At 31.1% G+C, this 17,594-nt stretch overlaps 2 protein-coding genes and 1 long non-coding RNA gene across 3 annotated transcripts; all 3 read right to left on the bottom strand.

Moving 5' to 3' along the window:
- Positions 1–1,455: 1,455 nt before the first annotated feature.
- Positions 1,456–4,279, bottom strand: LOC130666472 (eukaryotic translation initiation factor 3 subunit D-like). Its single transcript, XM_057467490.1, has 3 exons — positions 3,972–4,279; positions 3,841–3,886; positions 1,456–3,767 (listed from the first exon to the last, which is right to left on the bottom strand). The coding sequence occupies exons 1-3, from the start codon at positions 4,137–4,139 to the stop codon at positions 2,302–2,304; spliced, it is 1,680 nt and encodes a 559-aa protein (XP_057323473.1). The 5' UTR covers positions 4,140–4,279; the 3' UTR covers positions 1,456–2,301.
- Positions 4,280–4,892: 613 nt separating this feature from the next.
- Positions 4,893–7,044, bottom strand: LOC130666473 (eukaryotic translation initiation factor 3 subunit D-like). The gene is made up of 3 exons (XM_057467492.1): positions 6,726–7,044; positions 6,602–6,647; positions 4,893–6,512 (listed from the first exon to the last, which is right to left on the bottom strand). Exons 1-3 carry the CDS (start codon positions 6,891–6,893, stop codon positions 5,062–5,064), a joined length of 1,665 nt encoding a protein of 554 aa, XP_057323475.1. The 5' UTR covers positions 6,894–7,044; the 3' UTR covers positions 4,893–5,061.
- Positions 7,045–9,565: 2,521 nt separating this feature from the next.
- On the bottom strand, positions 9,566–16,787 carry LOC130666570 (uncharacterized). Its single transcript, XR_008989703.1, has 3 exons — positions 16,395–16,787; positions 10,529–10,723; positions 9,566–10,402 (listed from the first exon to the last, which is right to left on the bottom strand). It is a non-coding gene; the product is annotated as an uncharacterized LOC130666570 (long non-coding RNA).
- Between the last annotated feature and the right edge of the window lie 807 nt (positions 16,788–17,594).

The following is a 17,594-nucleotide window of genomic DNA, read 5'->3' on the forward strand; positions in this document are numbered from 1 at the left end:
ATTGATGCGTCACAGCCGAAAATCACAATTGATTATATCCTTTATTGCACTTTTAATCACTTTTAATGCTCACGATTAGCGCATTAGAAGCTAACTGACCTCCTCAATAATATTAAAGCGCGTAAACAAAAACAAAAGACGATCGACGTATATATAGATACTTCCGGCTCTTTCACTACCAGTGGACATTTAAATTTAGTTTACATTTTAATAATTTACAATAAATGACTTTTACTTATTTTATAATATTATTTAGCTTTATTATACAAAATTATAAATTTTTTTAAATACAATTTTATAAAAAAACAAAAAAAATAAAAATTATTTTATTTTTATACAAATTATCGTGCTCTAATAAAATAAAAGTAGAGCTCGTTCTTGAATTTTTAATTAAAGTAAAAAAAAAAAAGCTTAAGCTCTGGAATTTGTTTATTGAAATAATATTTTATGATCACAATTTTTAAAATTTAAAACAAAAATAGCTCTGAACTGTTTTTTATTATCATTCGTTTTTTTTTTTCATATTATTATTAAAAAAAAAAATAAATAAAAAAAAAAAATTATCCGCAAGTGTCGAACGCGGGACCTCGTTACTCCCAGATATGTGTGCTACCCACACAGCCATTTAGAGTTAAGTTTTATTATGTTTAGAAGTTATATAAAAACTCGGATTGAAGATTTAAATATTAAATTAATCAATTCAACATTTCATACAACCCTAATTAATTAATAAATTATAGTAAGGCCTGAAAAATAAAAAGAGAGAGAGAGAGAAAAAATTATCTATGTAATAAAGCCGTTTCATAAGCCGCCATTATTTTAGCGCGCTTTGGGAGACGCTTCGGCTATTCTCGGCTTTCCCCTATGCTTGGACGCGGTTACACACGGACACGAGTTGCATATGTATGTGTACTCCAGTGTGCCGCATGGCGGGAGTACATTTTCCCCCTTTCAGGCAGCCGAATTCGGCTACGCTCGGCTCGCCTCGCCATCCCGAACACACGGACACGGATAGCTTTCATTGTGTGCTGCTCGCGTAAGTCGCATGGAAAGGGTAGAAAAATCCCACGTTCTGGCATCACTGGTGTCAAGTAGTGTATACACACAATTCTGTCTATCATATATTTATGTATATATAGTATGTGATATATTTATATTCCAATCACGCGCAGTAGCTGTGCGTGGTCGTTCTTGAGAATTCGCGCCAAGTCTTGAATTTAAATAATTTAACAACTGATTGTAAGTTTGTTTACTTACCCGTACAATTTAAAAAAAATATATAAATTTTTTTTAATTGTTTAAATAAGAGACATATTTATTTTTCTACTTATTAATTAAATAAAAGAGTTGTATATTTGTAATTTATCTGATATATTTTTAAACTTAATTTTTATGACGGAAAAAAACATAACAATTAATAATAAACTTATTTTTTATTTTTCTGAGGAAGTTTTTTTCTACGAAAGTAGATAATAAAAAAAAAATTAATGATAAGATAAAAATTCTATTTATTTGTTAAATTTAATAAAAACAATAAATTTTAAACTACGAAGACGTTATTTTTTTTATTGACTTCTAATGAAGAGTTATTCAAAAATTCTAAAATTTTTTCCTGATGTGGTCCTGCTAGAGTCTGTAATTAGGAATACTAACATTAAAAATTAATTTTTAAAAACTTCAATGAAAAAACTTACTAGGGAAACTCCTATTTTATTTTTTATTAAAGTCATGAATAAAACTAATGATCCTGCAGTTAGCAGACAATTTACAATTTTTGGATTTTTTTTTCAACAAATCAATGACAAAAAATAAAAAATAAAAATATGCACATGTAGAAAATTTTAAAAACTACAGGTGCAATTTTTTCAATTTTTTTTTTTCAAACTTACCGTCTAAAAGAAAATCAAAAAATTATTAGACGTCTGCTAACTTCAGTATCATGTAAAACTAAAACGATCCCAAAGTTATCAGACAATCAAAAATTTTCGGATTGTTTTTCCAAAAAATCAATTACGAAAAAAAAAAACTAGAAATATGCACATGTAAAAAAATTAAAAAACTACAAGTGCAATTTTTTCAAATTTTGATTTTTTTATAATTTACCGCCTAAAAGAAAATCCAAAAATAATTAGACGTCTGCTAACTTCAGTATCATATAAAACTAAACATTTTCAGAACTGGATGCGTATTATAAGACATAATATGCAATCTAAATAAAAACAGGCGAGTACAGATACGACGTTCTTATTAATATATAACAAAGTATTGATAATTATGTATACAATTTATTTCTGATAAATATTAGTTTTGGAAAGCATCATTAACAGGTTCATCCTCGTCGTCATCTTCCTCGCCATCGCTTTCAAATGTATTGTCTGGGATGTCATACAACCGGATCATTGGTTTATTCGGGTCCTTCATGATCAAGTATTTGCCGTCTTTTTGTTTGAGACAGATGTCGATGATGCAGCGCAAAATACCCCAGGCGTTGTCCATGTTCAAATTAATCTGGGTCGCGAATTCGATTGGTTTGTATTGTTGTGTTCCGAGTATAACATGTTTGGATGAATCGCGTACGCTGGCACGTGAGACATAACCGAATTTGATTTGATCAGATCCAGCAAGCAGAGCCTGGACAGTCCACTTAGCGAGCTTGCACGCGTTGTTACGTAATTCGTTGGCTAAAACCGCACCTCGCTGGGTGTCCAACTTTTGGCGCCACTCAACACCATTGGCGAGCTTCGAGTCCCATTCGTTTAGGGCTTTAATTGTCAGGAACTGAGTCTCGCCGTTGGGTCCTTGCATTACTGCGTCGTGCTCGCAACGACATACCAGAGTGATGCCATTGTTTAGATCCCACTTGCGGTATCGGTAAGCAACTGATGCTACATCACCTTCTTCTTCTTCAGATACAAAAGGATTGCCTTCCTCAAATTTAAATCGAGGCTCACTGGACTTGAGAACCTGCTGAGAGAAGTTGTGATTGATGAATGTGGCTTCAAGTGCCAAGTTTCGCGGTGAATTCAGCGAGTTTCCATCATCTGTTGGAGGTTCAACACTGGTTTCATTTACTGTCAACAAATCAAACTCGGTGTTGTCTCTTTTGTCAAAAAAGAGTTTGTCGCCAATTTTCTCAATAACTATATCCCAGCTGTAGTTACTCCTGGTGCAACACATTATTGTTGCCAGAATAGCATCAGTAGCAAAAACCGTGCCCTCGGTCTTTGATAATTTACGGATAACGGGATCATCAGTAGTAGTGACAGTATGGAAGATCCTGTCAATACGCTGCAGCGGTTTCTCATTCTTAACATTGACACGATCGTAGGCTTTGTCATAGTACTCCAATGACCCGCAGCATAGAATGTCCTCGCCATCCTTTATATTCGGCAGACTTAATTTTGCCAGACGAGGGAAATCCATTTCTTCGATGGTAGTCCAGTCAGGTCGTACAGTCACCGAAGCATCACGAATTTTTATTGGCGGGTTGTTCTTATTGTTACGAAATCCTTGTTGGCGACCCCAGCGTTTGGCCTGGCCTTTGCGTTCACGTTCACGTGGCTTCAGTTTGCCCAGCTGTTGCATTGCATTCATCCCACCGCGTTGACTACCTCGTCCACGGAAGTTACGTTGATTCTTCCCAAAGCGCCCGCGCTGGTAAGGCGGCTTTTGGACACGAGTTGTATCCACCAAGTGGAACGTCGACTCATCTTCATCGTGGTAATAAGCGTATTGACTTCCTGAGCCAAACTGAGACGCGTATTTATCTAAAAAAAAAAAAATTAACTCATTATTGTCAAACGAAATCCATGAATATCAGTAAAATATTGAAAAACGTACTTGTGAATTTTTTATCCTGGAAAGCTAGACCTGTCCAGTCAGCGATCTGATTAAAATAAATTTATGTAGATTAGTTTTGCCTTTATAAATAAAAATTAATTAACGATTATCAGTCGGCATATTATTCTTACTTTTCCTAACCTGTCACCCTTAGAAAATGGCTGGTACGGTATATCGCGAAACTGGTCCGGCAATTCACATGGACCCCATCCATCAGGATTATTCTGAATAGCCGGCGCCTGGAAGTGCACTTCAGGTTCCTGCGGCGACTCTTCTACTTTTTCTTCCGTCGTTATCATTTTGTAACTTTTACTGTTATAACTGCTACTTTTTTATTATCGCAGGCACTAGTATTTATTTTTATATTCTTACGCAGTGATATATGCCCATCTTAGATCACTCACCCGAGTCCACAACCGGATGATTCGCTAGGAGGGCCATGAGCATTGTAGCCAAATTTTAAATAAAATGGGCGCGCGATTATTCCCGCTGATTATATATATATATATGATAAATATATTCTTCGATTATTAACAAAAAAATATATAAAAATATTCCTGTCGATATTATTTAGGAATTTTATTTTTAAAAAATACTTATCGATATCTAAATATAAATGAACGAATGAATAAGAGCAATAAGTAGTTAAAAAAAATAATATATATATATATATACATAAATTTACACACAAATAACTTGATGTTGTTTGGGTAAATTGATATTTAATAACAGCAATAAAAGAAATTAAATTTAAATATTCCCGGTCTCAAATTACTCGCTATTCTTTTTTGAGGGTGAAATGGACATGGAACAATTTAAGATTCAAAATTAAAAATTTAGATTGTCAGCGACAGCAAATTAATCAATAAATTAAGACGAGTAATGAGAAAAATGACATTTAGAAAAGTTTTCCTGAGTTTTCTAAAAAAAAATTAAGACATGAACCACAAGGACAGTAATAAGTATACTAAAATAATTAATTTAAATTTTTCTATTTACAATTCGTCACATTTCTACTCATCGTAATGTCGTTCTGTAAATAAAAAGTGAGATTTTTAGTACCAATTTTGTTTATTTATTTATTGAAATTAATAATAATCAGAGTGAATTGCGTAATATACAATTAATAGTATGCAAGAAAAGCCAAGTTAGATAGACAATGGAGTGCTGATGTAAAAAAATTATTATTATTATTATTAATACGGTTATTGTTGTTCAGGATTAATTTTGGAAAGCATCATTGACAAGCTCATCTTCGTCTTCCTCTTCCTCATCTTCACTTTCAAAAGTATTGTCGGGAATGTCGTACAATCTGATCATTGGTTTATTCGGGTCCTTCATGATCAAGTATTTACCGTCTTTTTGTTTGAGACAGATATCAATGATGCAGCGTAAAATACCCCAGGCATTGTCCATGTTCAAATTAATCTGTCTTGCAAATTCGATTGGTTTGTATTGTTGTGTTCCAAGTATAACATGTTTGGATGAATCGCGTACGCTGGCACGTGAGACATAACCGAATTTGATTTGATCAGATCCGGCAAGCAGAGCCTGGACAGTCCACTTAGCGAGCTTGCATGCGTTGTTACGTAATTCGTTGGCTAAAACCGCACCTCGCTGGGTGTCCAACTTTTGGCGCCACTCAACGCCATTGGCGAGCTTCGAGTCCCATTCGTTTAGGGCTTTAATTGTCAAGAACTGAGTCTCGCTGTTGGGTCCTTGCATTACTGCGTCGTGCTCGCAACGACATACCAGAGTGATACCATTGTTTAGATCCCACTTGCGGTATCGGTAAGCAACTGATGCTACATCACCTTCTTCTTCTTCAGATACAAAAGGATTGCCTTCGTCAAATTTAAATCGAGGCTCACTGGACTTGAGAACTTGCTGAGAGAAGTTATGATTGATGAATGTGGCTTCAAGTGCCAAGTTTCGCGGTGAATTCAGCGAGTTTCCATCATCGGTTGGAGGTTCAACGCTGGTTTCATTTACTGTCAACAAATCAAACTCGGTGTTATCTCTTTTGTCAAAAAAGAGTTTGTCTCCAATTTTCTCAATAACTATATCCCAGCTGTAGTTACTCCTGGTGCAACACATTATTGTTGCCAGAATAGCATCAGTAACAAAAACCGTGCCCTCGGTCTTTGATAATTTACGGATAACGGGATCATCAGTAGTAGTGACAGTATGGAAGATCCTGTCAATACGCTGCAGCGGTTTCTCATTCTTAACATTGACACGATCGTATGTTTTGTCATAGTACTCCAATGACCCACAGCATAAAATGTCCTCGCCATCCTTTATGTTTGGCAGACTCAGTTTTCCCAGACGAGGGAAATCCATTTCTTCGATGGTAGACCAGTCGGGTCGTACAGTCACCGAAGCATCACGATTTTTATTTGGAGGATTGTTCTTGTTGTTCCGACCCCAGCGTTTAGTTTGCCCTTTTCGTTCGCGCTCGCGCAGCTTCAGTTTGCCCAACTGCTGCAGTGCGTTCATTCCACCCCGTTGACCACCGCGACCGCGGAGATTACGTTGGTTTTTGCCGAAACGTCCACGCTGGTATGGAGGCTTCTGAACCCGAGTAGTGTCCACCAAGTGGAATGTCGACTCATCCTCGTCATGGTAGTACGCGTATTGGCTTCCAGAACCAAACTGAGATGCATATTTGTCTAAAAAAATTTAATCAATCATCAATACTGCTAAATTTATCTACAACATCAACGATTAGTTATTTCTAGGTTATAATTTCAATACGTACTTGTGAATTTCTTGTCCTGGAAAGCTACGCCTGTCCAGTCGGATATCTGTTTAAAATTAAATTAAGAATTAACTTCTCTTGTCAAAAACGTATATATGTTTGCATATGTTAGTATCAAGTTTACCTTTCCTAATCTGTCGCCTTTAGAAAATGGCTGGTACGGAATGTCCCGGAATTGGTCCGGCAGCTCACAAGGACCCCATCCATCAGGGTTGTTTTGAATAGCCGGTGCCTGAAAATGTACTTCAGTTTCCACCACTGGCTCTGCTTCTTTTTCGTCAGTTAAAGTCATGTCACAAAAATTATTTTTTCATCAAAAACTTCAACTTAAACTTTTTACGATGCGGTGATTTTTATGTATAATTTTACTTTGACACGTGTCTAACCTCACGGATGCTCACAAGAGTTCGCGGATAGTCGATTATCGACCCTCGAGTATCGCATACGGCGCATACAGAATGGCAACAGAATTATGACGAAAAAAATAAAAAAATCTTATACTTATGCCGCTAATGTGGCAGCACTGTAAATAATAATAATAGTGAGTGAGAACATCTGGCGGCAATATTTATTTTGTCATTCTTATCTCAGCATCAGCATGAGTGAGAGTGAAGCAAATATGAAACAAATTTTAAATTACAAATAAATGAATTAAAATGATCCTGAAATTGTCAGACAATCAACAACTTTTCGTATTGTTTTCTCAACACATCAATTACGAATAAAAAATATACACATGTAGAAAATTGAAAGAACTACAGGTGCAATTTTTTCAAATATTTTTTTTTTATAATTTATTATTCTTAAAAAAAATCGAAGAATTATTTGACGTCGCCTAACTTCGGTATCATTGAATTAAGCAGTTAAAAATATAAAAATTTAAAAAATGCACGTACTGATTTTCAAATTCTATAAATGTGCATTTTTTTAATTTTATTCGATTTAGGTTTAATCCACTTATTTCAAAATTTTAAAAATTCAGTAAGCAACATTCACACTCATAACATCAGTATAATATTTCAAGCGGCACAAAAAATTGTTGACTTTTTGTTAAATTTAAGGTGACGACAACTTTAAGATTTGTAACTGTTGACTGCAAGTTGTTAGCAACTTTCTCCGGAAGTTGGCCACCAGTTGCCGACAACTTATGGAAATGCCCATTCTTGCTGTCAACTCGGTGACAGTTGACCGCAAAAATTTTCATTTTCATAAGTTGACGACCACTGGTTGCTAACTTCTAGAGAAAGTTGGTGACTGTTTCAAACCTTAAAGTTGTCATCAACTTGATCGCATTTAAATACATCTGTGTCGTCGAATCTGTCATTTGTATGGGTGTAAATGTAGCAGACATCAGACAAATTCAAAATTATAAATAAATAGAGTAAATAATTAAAAAAATTAAATTTGGCTTGCACGCAAAACGCCCAATTAAATTTGCCCAAAATGACTTATATCTGAAATGACTATAATTAAGCAATAGTAACAACTAGCCAACATGTCAAATAGCAAACCAACCGCAAATGCGCATGCGCGAAAATTTTAAACCACAAAGCAGGTGTTGGATTAAGAGTTTTTTTGATTATTTATTTATATTTATAATAAAATTTTGTTTCATTCACTTCCAGGAATAATTTTTTTGTTACTTACCTGTATTTATGTAAGTAATTTTTTCTTCATAAATAAATTTATTTTTGGTTTTTAAAATTCACTTAGTTTTATTTGAAAAATTAATTATTTAATTGGAGAGAAAGAAAAAGTTTTAAAAAAAAAATAATATTAATAATTCTCAACAATTGAAATAAAAATTTATTATTAAAAACAAGGTGACTGAGGACAGACTTTTTACATACATACACTCGCCAATAAGCGGGAATGTATAGGTTTATCAATGCGCATGCGCGAACATTTAAAAATTTACTGAGTTAGACACTCAGAAGAAGTTTTTTAATGATATTTTGTTCTCTTTTTATAGTTTCTTTGATATTTATTACTATTAAATGAATATAAGTATGTATATTTATTCATTTATACTTGATAACATACATATATTGATAAATAAAATATTAAATTTAAAATAAAATAATAGTATATTTTACACCTCGGGCAGTAAAGTAAGAAATGTCTCAGATCTCATGTAATTGTTGGCCGAGGCGAAGCCGAGGTCAACAAACATGTGATCTGAGGCTTTCTTATTTACTGCTCAAGGTGTAAATACTATTTTTCGCCTCGACGGAGGCGAAAAGCGGAAACTTCGTTTCGCACAGCGGGAGAAAAGTTGACGCTTTTCGCCCGGAGGGGCGAAAAAGGTATTTTCTTATTTAGATCAAAATTGCTCACTATAGGAAAATTAGAATTAATTAAAAAAAAAAAAAAGCCACTAAGAACCAATGTTCTAGTGCGCATGAGCAAACATTTAAAAAATTAAAAAATCTTTCAGTAGACATTCTGTAGAGATTTTTTTTCTTTTTAAAGTATATATATATATATATGTATATATATATATATATATATATATATACATATACATATATATATGTATAAAAATTAGCATTCATTTTTCTTATCTGCTTCTTTACAATAATATTGGAATTCGGTAAGACGAATGTCATACAGAAATTAAATATTTTGAAGACGAAGTAAATGAAAACTATAAATAATTGAAAAAAAAATATTCATAATATATATACATAAGTGTATATATATTTTCATAATTCATAATTTTTTTTTTGTTTATTTAGCTGCATTAATGTTTATTATGTATATTATTTACCTGTATTTATGAGGATTCTTCTGCTTCTTTTTAACTATAGTTGTTTCTCACTTTCTTATATATACTTATTTCTACTTATAAACTAAAAGATTTAATTAAAAATAAAGGGAAGGTTTTTTTTTCATTTATAAATGCTCAATTAAAAATAATAAAAGTAAAAATTTATTATTTAAAAAAAAAAAAAAAAAGCGGCTGAGGACCGACTTCCTATACTGTGCGCATTCACCTACAATTGTATTTGTTTAAAAATACAATTGTAGTGGTCTAAGCTATTTTCTTTTGGTAGAAAGAAAATAGCCCGTTTGGGAAACCTCGACACTGATAAAATACTCCAATAAAAATCCGATAGACCCGGAATCTATCGGTTTAAATCAGAGGATTTTATCAGTGATAAAACCCGACCAACACAGTGGTCACTCGATTGGTGACCAAACAAAAGCTAAATGACAATAAACACAAAATATTATACAGTACATATTTCAGAAAATAATTACAAAAAAAAATATAAATATTAAAATTTTATAAATAAAATTTCTTAAAATTAAGACTTAATAATAATACCTAGGCCCGGATATCGCAATAAATAATATCACACACATTCATCATACTCTTAAATTTAAATAAAATCACAATCATACAAACTTAAGATTAAGAGGTAATGGGAAAAAGGGAAAAATTTAAATTAAATATAAGCAACCCAAACCATGCAATCAAACCCGAATAAAAAAAAACATAAAACAAACCATGCTATCAAACCCAAATAAAAATAAAAAAAAACAATACACAAGCCAAGCAAAAAAACATGCCACTCATACTAATTCTTATAAAATAAAAATATAAATTAAATCCTTAAATTATAAATCTCTCTCATATCATTCATCACACTCACACCTTAATACAAAAATTTTTTAAAATTAACTACAATTAAGCTTAAATTAAATAAATAAAAAATCTTCTTCCTGGTCCTGGTCCTGGTTCTCCTGTTGGTCCTTGGCATCCCTGGGCATCCTTCTTGTTAACTGGATCTGAAACTAAAATATAGATCCCAATATATTAATTACGGGCATGCATATATATTTAAAAAAAAAAAAAAAAAAAAAAAAAAAAAAAAAAAAAAAAAAAAAAAAAAAAAAAAACGGAGGATGTAAAATATGTACCAGAAAAGAAAAATTAGAGCGGCGGTGAGTCCTTGGATCTGGACCACCTTGTCTTCAATGCTCAGCAGCATCACTGTCTCCAAGATTAATCTGGTCCTCATAGGCCAGTCATGTCAATATAGATTCCAATGGACTCTAGATTAGACACGTCATAAAAGATCTACCAAAAAGTAAATCCAAACTATGTACCTAAACCTGAAAAAAAAAAACATTTAGAAAAAAAGAAAAAATTAATGGAAAGTCCGAGTAACTTCAATCGGGTGAGGATTAGGTAAGTCTCTGGAATCTTAAAAATCTACTGAAAAAAATAATAGAAAAATTATGCGTCCAAACCTAAAAAATAAAAAAAATTTATAAAATAAAAAAAAAAATTCTTTAAGAGGTTCCGTAATCTCGAAAAATCTATAGAAAAAAAAAAAAACGAGAAAAAAATAATTGTATTTCTCAACCTAAAAAAAAAAAAAGATTATCATTAAACATTTCGGGCGGTTCTCGTATCTTGTTTTATTTTATGTTTTCAAAATAATAATTGGAATGCTATCAAAACTGAACTGTACGTGTAGCATTAGGCCACCAGCCAATCGATAAATCGACTCCCCGTTTTGATCGCACATAAAAGTCACTATAAACTCATATCATTATGATATCATCAATAAAACCATTGCAGTCAATATTAATATCAATTGTGTAATTTGACCTGCTAGGGCCAATTACACTATCATTATAAAATGATAATGGTATTGATATTAATTATGACAGCAACAATTATAATGATAATACCGATAACAACATGAGAATAATAGATATTCTTAGAGTATACGTCGAAAGTAGATCGACCTCAATTAAAAATTGAAATTTAAAAAACGATAGGGTAACCTGACGTAATGCCAAGTCTCGATTAGCGGGGAAAACAAAACTGACTCGACTTTAATAAAAACTACTCTATACCGATAAAACTGACTCTACTACGACTAAATTAATGCTAAATTACGTAACACTACTATTTAAAAAATGACTCGAATTAAATAACGATAAAAAATTGAGGATAAATGAGCGTTTGCATTAAAGTAATTAATTTCAATAAAAAATTTAAAATAAAAAAAAAACGGGCTCTAATTCAAGTGACTCTACCTTTTGAAAACTAACTCTACTTTTATTAAATTGACGCTAAATTAAGTGACTCTACTGTTTAAAAAATGACTCTATACCGATAAAACTGACTCTACTACTACTAAATTGATGCTAAATTACGTAACACTACTATTTAAAAAATGACTCGAATTAAATAACGATAAAAAATTGAGGATAAATGAGCGTTTGCATTAAAGTAATTAATTGTAATAAAAAATTAAAAATTAAAAAAAAAAACTGTCTCTAATTCAAGTGACTCTACTCTTTGAAAACTGACTCTACTTTTATTAAATTAACGCTAAATTAAGTGACTCTACTGTTTAAAAAATGACTCGACTTTGATAACGATAAAAACATTGAGGGTGAATGAGCGTTTGCATTAAATTAATTAATGTATATAAAAAATTAAAAATTAAAAAAAAAACTGGCTCTAATTCAAGTGACTCTACTTTTATTAAATTGACGCTAAATTAAGTGACTCTACTGTTTAAAAAATGACTCTATACCGATAAAACTGACTCTACTACTATTAAATTGATGCTAAATTAAATGACTCGGCTCAGATAACGATAAAAAAATTAAGGATGAATGAGCATTCATATTAAATTAATCAATTGAAATTAAAATCATTGAAAACTTACGGTACTTAAAATGACTCTAATTATGTAAAAATTACTCTAATTTAAATGACTATGCCATAAAAAAGCTGACTTTAATTCAAATCTCTACTTTTATAAAATTGAAATGAAAAAAATTATTGGGGTGCAAATACATGTGTGATAAAAAAGTGTGTATGTGTGTATGTGTTTGTTTGATTTTTTAAGCAATAATAAAAACTACGTAATATATTACCATCAAAACCGAACTGTATGTGTAGCATTAGGCCACCAGCCAATCAATAATCGACTCCCCGTTTTGATCGCACACAAAAGTCACTATAAAATCACATCATTATCATATCATCAATAAAACCATTGCAGTCAATATTAATATCAATTGTGTAATGTGACCCACCAGGGCCAATTACACTATCATTTTAAAATGATAATGGTATTGATATTAATAATGGCAGCAACAATAATAATGATAATACCGATAACAACGTGATAATGATAGATTTTCTTAGAGTATACGACCAATGAGGATCGACATCGATCGAACCGGAGGGTTATGCGTACCAGCCCAGAAGATCAGGATATATATTATCAAAAAAACGAACAATGAAATAACGCGACCGCCTGACCTAGTGCCAGGGTTTTCTTTTACGCGGAAATGCCATTCAAATTTAATATATTATTAAAGAAAAAAAAAAAAAAAAAGATTTTTAATGTGACTCTAATCAAATTAATACTACATACAAGCAATGCTAACGAGTAAACTCAAGACTCTACAGCTATTGACACCTGATCGAGTGCCAGGTGTCTTTTTTAATCTAAATCTACATTTAATGAATTTAAGGGTAAAAAAATTAGGGGTATAGATTGGTGTGTAAGTTAAAGTCGCCGTAAACGAGGTTGTGAGTAACCTCAACTTACGGCGACGTGTAAGGTAAGACTCGATTTCATTGAAGATGAACAGAGTCTCAGTGGGTGGTGTAAGTGGGGGTGTATGTGAATTTAAGCTAAAAAAAAAACCCTATGCAAAATTGATTCTAATTTCAAAACCCCTGGACCAGTAACTTAAATATCTAATAAAAGCGTGACGCTAATACTTGAATTTAAAAAAAAAAAAGGGGGGGGGGGGTAAATCACCACTCTTATAAAAAAGGGATAGGGTGACTCTAATTTAAAAAAAACCCAAGTTATTTAATTAATCTACTTCCCCGATCAGTCTAGTGACATCAAAACCCCAGTCCTATATTATTCCCCTCCTATAGTAACTAATTTATTAACTAACGCAGCAAAAGTGACTCTAATTATTTAAATAATAATAATAAATGAAAAATACACACCGCTCTACAGACACTTAAACACTTAAAAAAGAAAAGTTATGATCAGAAAAATTTTTTATGGATTGAGACCGGCACCCAAATCGCACCCGGGTACTCAAAGGGTGGGACAGAATAATCCATTAAAAATTAAAACTGATCAGGGAAAATTTCTTTTTTCAGCTTTTTATGCATTAAAAAATGAAAAAAATAAATTTTTTTTAAATTTTAATGTATAAAAAAAATATTTTATATACGCTGTTATGGTTGGCCACCCATAACAGCGTAACAATATTTTTCGCCTTTAAGATCTATAGAGTGATATATATTTTTAGACTCTAATTCGCGTGAATTTAATTTGACCTAAATTATAAGAACCAAGTGTCCTTATAATCCCTAATACCCATAAACCCCCAGCTAAATCACTAGACCAATATCCCATTTCGCGGACAAAAACCCAACGCTAATTAATTAAAAAAAAAAAAGGGTAAGAGTGGCAATTGTTGGGGAAGGGTTGGTTGACTCTAGAATTTAACGCGTGATTCTACCGAGAGAATACTCTCAATGAAAAACCTATTACTGGTCCACTAATTAATCTAATTACCCCGATTTAAAAATTAAAAATTATCCTAGCAATACAAGGGAGTGAGTTGGGTATACGCAAAGTGCGTATTTATGTGTGTGAGGTGAGTAAAAAATGGTGTGTTTGAATTGTCAACAGCAGAAGGCTATTGACAATAAATCAATCTATACCCCATGTTAAATTAAAAAAAAAGAAATGATAACTCCAGAAGGAAGTTATTCAATTTATAAGAAAAAGAAAAAAAAAGTTTACTCGGTTAGTACTGCTTGTGATTCAAATGACTCTAATTAAAATGAATTTAAAAAAAAAAAAAAAAAAAGAAAACCAAGACTAAGTTGAAAAAACTAAATGACTCTACTTTCTAAAAAGTAACTTAATTTAAATGGCATTTTTTAAAATTGAATGAATTTACTTTAATTGAATTGAACGTGAATGGTTTTACTGTAATTTGAATGACTCTACTTTTAAAAAACTGTCTCTAATTCAAATGACTCGACTTGCAAAAAAACTGGAATTTAATTTATTAAAGAAAAAAAAAAAAGTGTTGAAAAATATGTAACTCTATTTCTAATAAAATGTGGGTTAATCTAATTTTAAAAAGCTAATGTGTGTTTGTGTTTATGAATTTACACCCTATTAATTTAATTATTAAAAAATGACTCGAATGTTACTGATTCTACTGATTTTAAAATAAATTTAACTGCTCGAATTTAATTTAAAGAAACTAAAACTAATGCAAACGACTAGACTTTAGTTTAAGAAAAGAAAAAAATAACTGAATTCAATGCAAATGCTCAATTTCAATTAAAAAAAAAATATTGATTAAAATGACTCGAATTTAAATTTTAAAAACTGAATGTGATTCAAATGACTCGATACGAATTTAAAAAAAAAATTATTTTCATGCAAATGCTCAATTTCAATTAAAAAAAAAAAATATTGATTAAAATGACTCGAATTTAAATTTAAAAAACTGAATGTGATTCAAATGACGCGACACGAATTTAAAAAAAAAATTATTTTCATGCAAATGCTCAATTTCAATTAAAAAAAAAAATATTGATTAAAATGACTCGAATTTAAATTTAAAAAACTCAATTTGATTCAAATGACTCGACACGAATTTAAAAAAAAAATTATTTTCATGCAAATGCTCAATTTCAATTAAAAAAAAAATATTGATTAAAATGACTCGAATTTAAATTTAAAAAACTCAATTTGATTCAAATGACTCGACACGAATTTAAAAAAAAAATTATTTCCATGCAAATGCTCAGTTTCAATTAAAAAAAAAATATTGATTAAAATGACTCGAATTTAAATTTAAAAAACTGAATGTGATTTAAATGACTCGACACGAATTTAAAAAAAAAATTATTTCCATGCAAATGCTCAATTTCAATTAAAAAAAAAATATTGATTAAAATGACTCGAATTTAAATTTAAAAAACTGAATGTGATTCAAATGACGCGACACGAATTTGAAAAAAAAATTATTTTAGCACATGCTCAATTTCAATTAAAAAAAAAAATATTGATTAAAATGACTCGAATTTAAATTTAAAAAACTCAATTTGATTCAAATGACTCGACACGAATTTAAAAAAAAAAATTATTTCCATGCAAATGCTCAATTTCAATTAAAAAAAAAATATTGATTAAAATGACTCGAATTTAAATTTAAAAAACTGAATGTGATACAAATGACGCGACACGAATTTAAAAAAAAAATTTTTTTCATGCAAATGCTCAATTTCAATTAAAAAAAAAAATATTGATTAAAATGACTCGAATTCAAATTTAAAAAACTCAATTTGATTCAAATGACTCGACACGAATTTAAAAAAAAAAAAAACAATTAATTTCATGCAAATGTTCGGCTTGATATTAAAAAATTTAATACGAATGACTCGACTCTAATTTAAAAAAACTCAATTTGATTTAAAAGACTCGACTTGAATTAAAGAAAACCGAATTTGATTCAAATGACTCGACTATTAAAAATCTGAATTTAATTTATTGCAAATGGCTCGACTTTAATTAAAAAAAACTAAATTGAATTCAAAAGACTCGAATATTTATAACCGTAATGAATTTAAATTAAAGAAAAAAAAAAAAAAAAAAGATACGGAACCGATGATAAATATTAAAAAGTGCAATTAAATATATAGATTATAATGGAGAAGAGAAAAGAGAGTGACAGAAACTAAAAAACAATAACAAACCTCAACAGGGAAATAACTTTATTTCCCTGCCGAACGATGCCAGTTGATCAGCTGGTAGGATGACAGCTAGCAGTTCATTGAGGCTGGTCAGTGTTCTTTGGTTCCATCCTTCCTTCCAGTCAAGACATCAGAAAAAAAACTTTTCATCGTTGGAATCCATTGATAATCTATCTAAACAATCAACACTAATTAATAAATAAAAATACTGTTGACTTGTATATTGAATGGAGTTGACAAAAAAATTTAAAAAAAAAATTGATTTTTTCAACTTGCGAAAACGCTGGTTGAAAAAAAAAATTTTTTTCAAAAATGACTAATGACGTCATTAAGGGTAAAGAAAAATTAAAAAAAAAAGTCAACAGAATTTTTAAAAATAGTTGAACACGTCGAAAACGATGCGTACACATCGAATGTCGGGTGCCAACTAACCCTTTCCACCCTAGCCCTTAGGACGCTCACTTCACCCCCACTTCACCCCCACTTACTAGTCGCCCAGCGCAAAATACAATTTCGTTGGTACCCTTCCCTTTCTACGCATGTGGAGGGGATTTCCGGCCAATCGCGCCCTTATCTCCTGACTACCCTCCCCCCCGCTTTCTAGCAGCTATGACGCGTTCCTCACTCCCCTCACCCCTAAAATCTGATGCAATCATTTTTTTAATTTAATAATTCCTTAATTTTAATTAAATTTTCACGTTTTTTATGCTAAAATCTATTTAATTTACATTATAAATCTACATAATTTACATATATTAATGCATATGCAACTAATTAACGCAAATTCACATGCAAATGAGACATGCGAACTCGTTTAATTGTCGATTAAAAAGTCTAGTCGATAAAAAAATGTGCTTTAATAATTAAATAAAATTATTATAGATCTTCTAATGTTTAAATAAGATCTATTTCGATGATAATAAATTAAACGTTAAAGTAATCGACATTTTAAAACTAACGGCACAAGTTTAAATCCAAAAAATCTCTCGCGAGAATAAGTCGCGCGTTTCTCAGTGCGCATGCGATCTACGTTGGAAACACATCAAAGAAACTTGTCGTTTCTCTACAAAAATAGTTGACGTAAATTATAAATTTAATTGTCAACCCTAAAAAATTTACTTATCATAATTTAATTAATGAACTAGTTTGTGTGTCCATCAAATTGCTAGTGGAAATATTAAAATGAGCATTGGATGAGCAACA

This window comes from Microplitis mediator, chromosome 4, assembly GCF_029852145.1.
Source record: "Microplitis mediator isolate UGA2020A chromosome 4, iyMicMedi2.1, whole genome shotgun sequence".
Classification (NCBI taxonomy): domain Eukaryota; kingdom Metazoa; phylum Arthropoda; class Insecta; order Hymenoptera; family Braconidae; genus Microplitis; species Microplitis mediator.